Source organism: Numida meleagris, chromosome 2 (genome assembly GCF_002078875.1).
Source record: "Numida meleagris isolate 19003 breed g44 Domestic line chromosome 2, NumMel1.0, whole genome shotgun sequence".
Lineage (NCBI taxonomy): Eukaryota > Metazoa > Chordata > Aves > Galliformes > Numididae > Numida > Numida meleagris.
The window spans coordinates 119,290,162-119,302,073 of NC_034410.1; the positions used below are offsets into that span (position 1 = coordinate 119,290,162).

The 11,912-nt window shown below is 41.5% G+C and overlaps 1 protein-coding gene across 1 annotated transcript in view; it reads left to right on the forward strand.

The window, feature by feature from the left end:
- The window catches only part of STMN2 (stathmin 2), a 34,234-nt gene extending 27,358 nt beyond the window's left edge, over positions 1-6,876 (forward strand). The window contains exons 4-5 of the mRNA XM_021387670.1: positions 2,940-3,131; positions 5,487-6,876. Of these exons, the coding sequence (XP_021243345.1) occupies positions 2,940-3,131; positions 5,487-5,546 (252 nt within the window). The 3' untranslated portion in view covers positions 5,547-6,876. The remainder of the gene's footprint in view (positions 1-2,939; positions 3,132-5,486) is intronic.

Sequence of the window (11,912 nt, forward strand, 5' to 3'; positions counted from 1 at the left end):
ATAAGTCTTTTAAATATTCACCCCCGGGTATTCTTTTTTTCCTTTCTCCACCATTTTATACTTAATCTTCTTTATTTTCCACCCCATTTCCAGCCTTGTATACTCATTTTCTCATAATAGCTATGCTAGAAGCATTTATTGTAAACCATTTACAAGTGCATTAGAAAACGGAATTTGAGAATACCCTTTCCAGCTATTCAATACAACGTTGAAAAATAAACTTGGAATAAAAACGTTCTACATGTGTTGGATCCCATGTCAAAACTGTCCAAATGCATCAGCTAAAAGCCAACACCAACAACAAAGAGAGTCCATTAGTCCCAGGCACACAAGATATCAAGGGTCATTCATTTTAGCAATTTCTGGCTGTGTAGCAGGCTTTGAACAGACTGGGTGGCCAAGATCTTTAGCCAAATGTGTCTGAAATACAAAATCATATGATAATCCAGTACAAAAATGCATTGACTGCATTCCAAAATTGTCATAAGGGTATTTCAACAATGATCTGAACACAAGGGAAACAGGCAGGCTCACAGCTGGTGCAAGGGGCATTAGAAAACGGACATCAGTGTTAATGAGACTCTCCTCCTTCAGTGCTTTGTGATGAGGAGGGGACCCTTTATTCTGAGCAACTCCTGAGTACCCTGAACATTTTGTGCGAGGAAAAGGGATGTCTTGTAAGGCATATCCTAATGAAATCACCTGTTAGGAATATGCAGTCAGTTTCTGAAGCCTGGCATAGCTTTAATTTAGGCTCTTTCTGATGCCGATGAAATTTACATTCAGAAAATCGTAGAATCATAGAATCACCAAGGATGGAAAAGACCTACAAGATCATCCAGTCCAACCGTCCACCTAGCACCAATAGTTCTCACTAAACCATGCCCCTCAACACAACACCTAAACATTCCCTGAACACCTCCAGGGTCACTGACTCCACCACGTCTCTGGGCAGCCCATTCCAGTGTCTGGCCACTCTTTCAGAAAAGTAGTATTTCCTAACATTCAGCCTGAAAATACTGCATTAATTTAAAAGTATTTTCTTCATTATCTTTCATTAGTGACCAAATTACTTTTGAAAGTACTGTCTGCCAGCATGGCCTCTAGAGCTCTATTTTGCTATGGAGCTCTAATTTTTCACTTTTCTCATGTATTTATTCTGGAAGTAGTTCCAGAAGGCAGGTTTCAGTGGAAGAAAACAAATCCTGAAAAACAAGCAAGTGCCCCCAAAACCCACAGGCATTTAGATAACTCCCACTGAAAGCCAATGTTCTTTCTAAAAATGCTTATTAGAAGCACAGTCCAAATCTTACTTTTTATTATGGGATACATCCCTAGACATATCTGTTGTCCAAATCTCCACATTCTTGATCATATATATAATGGGACTTTTTGTTCCCATTCACAACATGTTTTGGCTGGCACATCAGTCATTTTGTCTGACTCAAAGATCTGCAAAGTACTTGCTCTATTGCTATCTGTTCAGCATATGCTACAGCAGTAAAAGCAGCAAGGATCACCATAAGGTACCAAGCAGTTCAGTGCATCAGCTCACTCCAGAGGTCACAGCTGAGCAGTGAGTCCAGAACCGCAATCAGGCCAGAGGTGAAAGAAAATACAGTGAGTGGCCAAGAGTGACAAAAGTGGCTTTCTCTCTGATCTCCAGCAAGCCATTCCAGCCTCTGAAAGCCAAACAGGTTTTAATCCAGTGTCTTGCTGTAAGATGTTCTGCCTGCCTTCTGCAGCCTTTTCTAGAATCTGCTTAATTTGCCTTGTCAGTACATTTGGCTGTATGTGAATCTATCTTACCTTTGTTAATATATTTGTGTTCTCCTCCTAGCCAGAGCTTCCACATATAAGAAAACTGCAGCTTTTTTTTTCACTCCATTATTAGCCACACGATAGAATTTAATAGGATTCATTACCGTTAATTGTAATTACTGGTTAAAACCCTTAATTTAGGCCTTAAATTAATCATTTTTATGGATAAAAATGGCAGCAGTGTATTGTTATTTGCACTGAAATATACACGTAGCTTCCCAGAGCCATATTTCTTCCCTGTTTTCTGTTTGCCTTTCATGCTCCCTCTAATTTATTTTTTTCCAAGAGCATACAATGCTGTTTATCATTTCCAAATAACCCCTCTGAAACATACAGTCTTTTCTACTAGACTTGCCTGAGGATAGACCCAGTGCTGCAAATTCTTTGGCTTCTCTCCTAGGATCAGTGGTTCCATGTTAGTAACTTGATTTAAAATAAATAACAAGCCTTGTGCTTCTGAGCAGTAAGTTTACAAAGGGTAAATGTGTTTAATTCCTACCTTCAGTTTTCATTTTTCTTGAATAATTTAAGTAAGAATAGATTTTTAATATATCTTCTATACGATAAAATCCCCTTTTCCGTATTTAGGGAGGAGAAGCTAAACATAAATACTGCAAGAGAAAAAAAAACATTGTCTGAATTGATTCTGTTTATCTTTCAAAGTCTGTTACTAAGCATTCAAGCATACTAAAGGACTACCCAACCTGGGCAGAAAATGCACCTCTCTCAGAAACCACCTTTTTAACACCATACTCTTCAGCCCCCAATCCCGTATCTCTACAAATAAAATATTCACACCTAAAGGACCACAGTCTCAGAGGTTTAGCAACCACCACAGTAACTGTGGACAGCATTTCTTGTTAAGAGAAGTGATTCAGACACTTCTCTGCTGCTGCCTAAGGCATATTCCCCACATTTAGCCACTGCCTCTCAGCCCATTATTGAAATTAATCTGGTTTATACACAGAAGTGATTGTACCAAACAATGCCTCTAAAAACAAATGAGCAAATATTACACTACAGAGTTTCCAAATTCAGTGAAGAGTCCCATGGAGGTTATTTGGCTCCATGTGGGTTTTCAAGACATTCCTTTCAGCCACATGTCTCTCTGTTTCCAGTCCCAGGAGGCCCAGGTGCTGAAACATCTGGCAGAGAAGAGGGAACATGAGCGAGAGGTGCTTCAAAAAGCTCTGGAGGAGAACAATAACTTCAGCAAAATGGCAGAGGAAAAGCTGATACTGAAAATGGAACAGATCAAAGAAAATCGTGAAGCTAATCTAGCTGCTCTTATTGAACGTCTCCAAGAAAAGGTAACTGCACTATTACTCCTCACCTTGGGCTAGAGAAGAGCATCTAATCAGTATTTCAAAGAGATGTTGTGGGTAGCTCTTCTCTCAGTTGCTAAACTTAAGTTAGTTTTAAACCAGAGTCCCTGATGCCTATCTAAACCACTTTTGGAAAATCACAGTTTGGCAGGGACCTCTAGGTCCATCTGGCCCAGCCCCTGCTCCAGCAGAGACACTCAACGCAGGGGCCCAGATCGTGTCCATGTGGCTAATAAAGGTCTCCAAGAAGGAGACTTCATAGCTTCTGGGCAATCTGTGTCAGTGCTCCATCACCTGCATAGCACAGAAGTGCTGCCTGGTGCTCAGAGGGAGCCCCATGTGTTCCAGTTTGTGCACATTGCTTCTTGTCCTGTCACCCTTTACATCCCCTCTTCAGTATTTACATCCATTGATAAGATTTCCCCTGCACCTGGAGAGGAACTTCAGTAACCAAATTAAACATTTTCCTGTGTATGTATAATTCTTCACTTCTCAAAGGGAAAGAGGGAAAAAATCAGGAAAAATTCTTTCCTATACATTAAAAGGTGCCTATTGTTCCATAAGTCTTGCAACTAAAGCAGAGTAAGCTTTCCTTTGAAGATCCTTTGAAGATGGTACAGCCATAGGAATTCCTTTTGAGAGTCCAGTAAATTACAAAACACACAGTTGAGGACCAAATATACCCTTCTCCAAATCACCCCTCCTAAACAAGAAAGGAAGACTTGAGAATTAAAGTTTAGAAGAACTAAGAAAAAGATAATTTACATTTATTTCTCTCACTAATGAACTTTCTAATATTTTTGAAAATAAATGATTAATAGAAAATAGCTCTCAGTCACTTCCAATGAGATCTCTCTAAATGCCTCTTTCTTTGATAGAAACAAGAGTCTCAGGCAGTAGGAAAGAAACAATGTTTCCCGAAGTTTTAAGTTATAAGTGAATATGCAAACTTGATAATTCTGGAGTTTAAGAACTGTACTCAGATTACTTGACATTTTCACAGTAGCTGAGTTTACAGGCACATATCCCAAAGCCTATGAAAACAAAGGGAAAAGCCAGTTAGCCATCCTTGAGATCCAAAAGGAAATGGGACAGACAGCTGGAGCATCTCAATGCTATGTTAATATTAATTGGCTGTTAATCCTCTCTTCCTCTGCAATATGATGGCTAATGTTCATGAAATCCAAAGAAGGTTTTTGAACAAAGACTATGATAACTCATTTCAGAATATTTGTACAGACCAAAAATTAATATTATATGGCTATATAGTTTTGCCTACACAACAGCCAACTCTAACTACACAGGAAAACATGATGTGGGATATCTTCAAGAGTGACCCAAAACTGTGGGTGCCTCAAGGTTATGGTGTCTGAAAGCTCCTATATAACATAAGATCAAAGATAACTTTTGCATTCTGCAATTAACTGGAGTCCTGAGGAACAGGTCCCTTAGAAAATATGGCACTCAAAATTATGAAGCTTACAAGAAACTGTGATTTACAGACTCAGATGATACAGTAAGCTGTGTTGGACTATGATCCATAACTTACCTCAGCCAATAAAAAGATTCCTGTTGAATTCATTGAATTTTTTACCAATCCCCATGGAAGACACCCTAATGTATGAAAATATCTAGGAAGTGCCTTAACAGAAATCAGCTAGAGATGAATTGCTTCTCTAGTCACCTTGTGACTTGTCATTTAGTATTCTAAGCTTTTTTTTTATTGATCAGATAGGAATGGTAGAAGTCTAATTGTTTGACAGCTGAAGGGAGAGAGACACAAACTAAAAACCCTAAAACCTAGAAGCTGCCAAAAATTATACACTTTTATGAACACCCTGAATGGAACATTTCCTAAATTCATTTGAGAGCTGTTGTTCCTGACCATGGACCAATTTTCACAGAAGCATGTGAATATGCAGTGGCTTGAATAAGTCTAAATTAATCATGACTGGTTTTGTAAAAGAGAAGACAACATAGATATAACTGGACAGAAGGGCTTAGCATTGACTTCTGGTATCTGCTCCCCAGCTTCATCATAGCAGGAGAAAGAAGGAGAGGACAACTAACTTCATTGTTCAGTCTAAGGAGGATAGGATAGAATGGCATGGAATGGCATGGAATGGAATGGAATGGAACAGAACAGAAATAGAATAGAATAGAATAGAATAGAATAGAATAGAATAGAATAGAATAGAATGGAATGGAATGGAATGGAATGGAATGGAATGGAATGGAATGGAATGGAATGGAATAGCTCAGCTATGTTACCATCAGGAGCCTCCCTTGGCATGCAGGAGGAGAATGGGGTTTGATTTTTCCTTTCTTGATGTTTTCCAGGAGAGGCATGCTGCAGAGGTCCGTAGAAACAAGGAGCTCCAGGTGGAACTGTCTGGCTGAGAACAGCAATGGTGGATGTGACCCATCCCCACCATTAGTAAACTCCCTCTGCCTATATTATTATGGATCATGCGATATCAGTATGGGAAATGTATGACATGGTTTAAAAAAAAAAATCAAGAACTCAATAAAAACTTTAAAAAAGAAACAAAAAAATAAAACAAAACCAATGCGGTCTCTTTGCAGAATGATTTGCTTGATGTTTAAAAAACTTGGATCTTATTTTGTAAATACTTACATTTTTGTTAAAAAATACAAGTATTGCATTATGCAAGTTATTTCATAATCTTACATGTCCTGTAACAGGCTTCTGATGTTGTCTATTTCCACTCGATTGAATTTGCTGGGTCTGTCCATTTGAAGCACCCCATGTCTAACTCCATTCCCTGCGACTTTCATTCCAACTCACCACGAGGTCAGTAGTAGTTCTATGGTGCTAGAGACCAGTCATTGCCTAACAACCTAGGCTGCTTTGCCATCAATAAGCTTTGTTGAAACAGTGACTAGATCACAGGTGTCGTGACTTCACATTCAGCTGTCCAAGACAAGATTCTTAAAATGTAGTTTCTTCAAATGCAACTTGCGCTACAGGACTCTGTAGCATGCTGTACAACTGAAGTTAAATCACCATGTGCACTACTTGGTGCTTCTGCTTTTTGAAGCAAGAGGCAACAAATAACAGCTTTGCAACTGGATGAAAGCAAGTGGTATCAGTTTGAAGCGAATTTAAAAGGCACATTGTAACCATCAAGCTATGACAAATTCTAAATGATGCCAAACAGCCATACAAGTGCTAATTGTAAAGTGAGCTTAATCTACCACTTGAAAATTTATTAATGAAGCAACTAATAGATCGCATCAAGTGGCTTTATTTGTAGGTGCCATGATCTATGATACTTCTCTGATGCTACTGTAGTACATGTGTAACAGTAAAAGAGGCAATCAAATATTTCACCGGGAACCCGTGAACCAGATGTTATCTTTTTGTTTTTACACTGCTGACTTCCATTTGTCATGACCTTTATTCTTCAGTGTTAGCCAACCCTAGTGATGGATAGCTAGGACTGGATGATCATGGAGGTCCTTTCCAACCTTGGTGACTCAATGATTCTATGACTAAGAGGGCTGAAGCAGGAATGACTAGACAGGGTGCTTGTGCCAAGTACAGTATCATGAAACCTAACACATCATCCCCAAAATAGCTGCGGTTTTGAAGTTGTCCCTGCCCCCCCTGAGGTTGCTGCCTGCATATTCTACTCTTCATTAGTGCTATTTTCCTGTATGTCATTGTGAGCAAGCTGTGATTAATAAAGAATTGGGGTTCTGTGAACTGAAAAAGGGCTTGTCTCTTCTCTCGCTCCGTTACTTCTGGCATATGCCCTTATGAGGTGAAAGCCTAACAAAGTCATAAAAGCATGGAAATGAGATTTAAATAAGACCTATTAATAAATCAGGTCTACTTCTCTGCTAATGCAGGACTAGCTCCTGCTATGTGTTTTCCAGTGCTTAGGCTGGTTATTTTTAAAGATTGCCAGACAAACTGAACCTATGCACATGACCTCTAGCATTAAGTTATTACAAAAGAACAACGTACATGTATGTGCACCCCATAGCTTGACTCAGTACTGAAAAAAAATGGAATTTCACAAAGAAAAGTCAATGAAGTTGTCCTGGGAACATGCATCTATAACTGCATCAAGATTCTGGGTGCTAACACACTGATTCTCAGGGTGAAAGGAGTTCGTGTATAGGATTTACTGAAAAACAAAAAATAGGTAAGGAATCTGCTGAGCTGCTGAGCTGAGATATAAAACTGGATCTGGCTCCATTTATAGCATCTAGAGAGTTAACTGAAAATTACCTTCAGGATTAGTTTTCTGATTTAAAGTCTTGAAAGTGCTGTCATTTGCTCTTTTGGAGAGATGAGCGAAAAGCTCCAGATCTGCAACAGTTGATTTCTGACCCATGCAGCCTCTTTTATTTTGGAGCCAAGTTATGTCCCTGGAAGACTTGGCCCTTGGTCAAAAAGCTGTAGGAACTCATCCACATGCAAGGCTGCAAGGTCAGCCCTGTGCGCAAGGAGCTCTGTGTCACAGAGTGGGAGCGGCAGTGCAACTTGTTACAGCACGTTGGTTTTGTAGCCTAAATTACTTGTTTTTCTGGCAAAATTACTAGGAGTAAGCCTGGCAGAGAAGTCAAACAGTAAATTTAGAAACTGGATGTCAAGCTTCAGTGTTGCCAAGTCTTTGAAATGTGTGCTTTGCTTTAAGCCCTAGTGAAAAGGGCCTCTCAGTCAAGCCTATATTTCCCTTTAAGGTTCAGGATTTTGATTTGAGGTCTCTTGGACATTGATTACTTTCCTAATGGCAAGTCACGTACAGAGTTCTTCCTGCTCTCTGACTTAACAAGACCTGGTTGTGTTTCAGACCCTATTTTGTTTGTTCTGCATAGCCTGCAGGACAACAGGCCAAGGACAAACCTGTGGTGCTGGCCCCAAGCAGGGCAGCCTGCCTTGCTTCCATGGAACAAACCTCTTTTCCCCCACAGACAAAGATGTCCATGTGTCAGGAGGGTCCTAATCACATGCCATCCCCAGAACCAGACGTGGGCCTGGTATCAAAACTGCCCCAGAGAATTAATGAAGAAGCAGTGTGTCCTCTGCAGGCCACTGTCAGAGCCAATGCTTTGGTCCTGCTGGGTTTACTGTCAGGTACACATACACACACACACAGCATGAACACCTATCTCATCCAACACTTTTCAGAAATTATCATGTCAAACCCAATCCTCTCACCAGGTTTTGGGTGGAAGAAAAGAGGAGAGAATGGGAAGAGGGAGGACCTGCTCCCACCTTGCAGCGTGTGCCCTGTTCTAAGCAGGCTCAACAGGGTAAGGAAGCAGTTCACACAGCAGAGGGCTTTCGACTGGAAGAATTTGAGAGCTTTCCTATACCTCGGGGCTGGTGCTGCAGCGACGCTGGTGCAACAGTGCCTTGCAGTGGTCAGTTTTAAGAACGGGGATAATCTGAATACACGGGATTGCAAGGATCTCTCTCTGAAGGATATTCATCTCATCTGCCTCACAGTTCACACTAGGTCTTTATATAAGGTTGTCTTAGTTTCAGCTAGGATGGAATTGTTTTCTTCCAAGTGGCTGGTATGCTTGTTTTTCTCCTAGAACCAAAACACGGCATCATACCAGACACTGAAGAAAACAATTCCATCCCAGATGAAACTGTGACGAAGGCAAATCGGGGCTCTGAAATCTGAAGGCTGATCCCAGATCTTTCCAGATTTAATTCCGGTGTAACGTGTGACACGGCCATGGGTCGCTGTAAAGCCAAAAAGGGCTTGGCATTTTGGTGCGGAATGAGGAATAGCCTGACCTACAGGCTTGCAACCCAAGGCTGGGTTGCAGCAGAAACAAGAGTCTGCTATGGACTCCCCATGGATTAGGAAGATCTCTGATGTACAAGAAAATGCCTATGCCTTGGGTATTCAGTAGCATCTGAGATTTAAATCTTCCTCTGGGAATAATAATGAAAAATTAATCCTTCAAATGACCACAATGTCTGTAGGCATGCATATGTTTGATAGTTTACTTGAGCAAGCATCCACCTCAAGCCTATAGCATGATGCCAGCTTCCCTTTCGTTTGGGTGCCACTACGTGGATGCTGAAAATGTCTTCCTATTGTGACACGTTGGCTTTGGTCAAATGGGTCCCAGGAAAGGAAGCTCCTGAGCAGCTCTTGAAGATGGAATACAGGAAAGGCATTATCCTAGATTAGCCCAGGGAAGTATGGTGTAAGGAAACAGATATAAGGAAACAACTTCCATTTTTCTTATCTGTTCTGGTTGCAACGGCTTTTTAAACAAAATTTGGAATACAACTGTGTCATAACAAAACATGTTTTGAAAACATTAACTTATCAAATATCCAATTTGCCAAACAGTCTTTCAGATGACAATTTCCGCAAAATCCACAAGCTCATAAAAATCCTCCTGCACAACTATTTGTGACCGAAAGAGGGCAAACTCCGATTATTTAACATGTAACAAGGCGTGGTGAGTTTTGCTGAGACACCTGTCTAGCTGTGCGCTATCCTGCAATCCTGCTTTACAGCATCATGAAGATCAATTCGATGTTATTTGCTCTGAAATCTGTATTTGAGTATATATGTTTAATAGAATAGAATAGAATAGAATAGAATAGAATAGAATAGAATAGAATAGAATAGAATAGAATAGAATAGAATAGAATAGAATGACATATATAATATAAAAGATGCTATATATAATATAAACATCTTTTATGTGTAACATCAACTTCTTTAAAGCTGAATTTGGAGAAGCCTGGTAAAGGATGACAGAGATGTGACCAGATTCATCAGCTGCATTGTGTTTTACATATCACCCATTGCAACTGATGAAAAAGCAGTGGAGTATAGTGGCACATAAACAGCTTTCAGTCAACCATTAACCAATTACCTGAATATCTACCTGCTGTGGGTATTACTTTGGGAGCAGTGCCAGATGAATGCTTGTCTTCTGCCTCCGGGGACAGGTTTGGGAGCAGCACAGTTGCTTGCTCACAAAACACAGCCTGTGCCTGAATTAACAGTTTCTGCTAGACTTCGATGTCCCCATGAGGAGACAGCTCAAGTCTTCCTTGTGCTGTCCTCCTAGGACCTGTTATCAGTGCTGGAGGGAGCTTGACACAGCCTAGGCCAGTGTGTCAGTTCAGTTCTATGCACCCATGCATTCGGCTACAGCCTGCAGCAGAGCTGGAGGGGAAGGAGAAGACACTCCCTAGGTGCTGAAGGGAAGCTGGAGGCTGTCAGCTGCCACTGGGACACAGCAGGAAAAGGGGCCACAGTACCCAAGCTGGGGTCCTGAGAGAAAAATCGAGAGTGCTGCTTCTGCTTTGAGCTCAAAATAATTTATGAAGGCAGGTAAACAGGCAGACATGGACTGCTGGCACCATTTGGCCTCCACGCTGAGACATGTTTAATGCTCACAGATGTAGCAAGCAGTCTTGGCTACAGAAAGTCCTTTGCATCGCCCAAGGCATCTGCTAGCTCTTGGAGCCCATGTGTGAGGATGGATCCAAACAGCTCTGAGCTTCCTGGCACGAGCTCAGAGCCGGCCAAGCTCAGCCAGCTTCACACAGGAGCTGCCTGGCTGTGCTGGGAGTCCCAGGGCACGCCAGAACAAGTACTCAGCTGCCATAATGCAGTTTCATGGGCTCTGCTTCATCCCCATGGAGGGCAGGTAGAGTCACCACAGCTGCACAGATGGAGCCAAGACAAAGCTGACACCTTATCCTGCACCAAACTCCGACTCTTTTTTCCCAGAGCGGCAGATGAGTTCTCCCTCTGGGCATGGCTTCTACTCGGTCACAGCTGGTGGGCACTGACAGATGCTCACAGGTAAGTCTGAAGACAAGACAGGCTCATGGCATCACTTCCCAGCCTCCAACAAAATGCACTTCTGAAGCTGCCTGAGTAAGAACTGTGTAGTAACTGTGTAGTATTTAGTATCCCTGATGGCTAGATCTTTTATTGATATATCTGAGGCCCATGCAAAATTCTGGTATCCATAACAACTCATGAACATGAGCCCCACAGGTGCACAGGTGTTTGATTTCACCTGTTAGTGCTGTCTGCTATCTGCTACGTCTTCAAGAAGCTCATCAGTTCTTCTAAAAAAGGAGTTTCAAATTGTTATAACGGAAGGGAAAATTCCTGGACAAGCTTCTTCTTTCTCTCAGCTCTCTGAACTCAGCTCACCCACCCTCTACTCATACAGCAGCGTGAAGGAAGTGTCATTCCTCAAAAGTACAGACTAGATGCCTATAGGTTCCCAAATTATAATATTTCCACCCAGTGTAAGGAGCTCAACTCGTGGGGGTCAGTTTGCTTTAACAGGCATGTTCCACAACACTAAAGCAGTGCAGATGTGCCTTACTGGTTTGCACAAGCAAACTCCTTGGCAGTCACCAGCCAGAAAAGTAATCCTGCCCCAAGGAGTAGGTCTCTCTCCACCTGGAGTCTCAGAAGTGGAGGGACTCTTCTCCTTACTCACTGAAAATAGAAGCCCACCTGCTCTGGCTGTTGTCCAGGCTTAAGGCTAAGGATGAAGAGCTGTTCCATGCACAGAAGCCCTCCTAGCTACCTCAGGTCACTGCGGTGCTACTCCTGCTTGCTGCTGGAAGTGTGGAGCACTGTTCCAGAACATAAGGGAAATATCATTTTTTCCTAGATTTTAATTTGGACCAGTAAAATAAATGGAACATATTCTCTTTTTCCCATTTTACTCCTTTCACGGAGAAATTATATTTTTTCTTATTTCGAGGAAGAATGATTC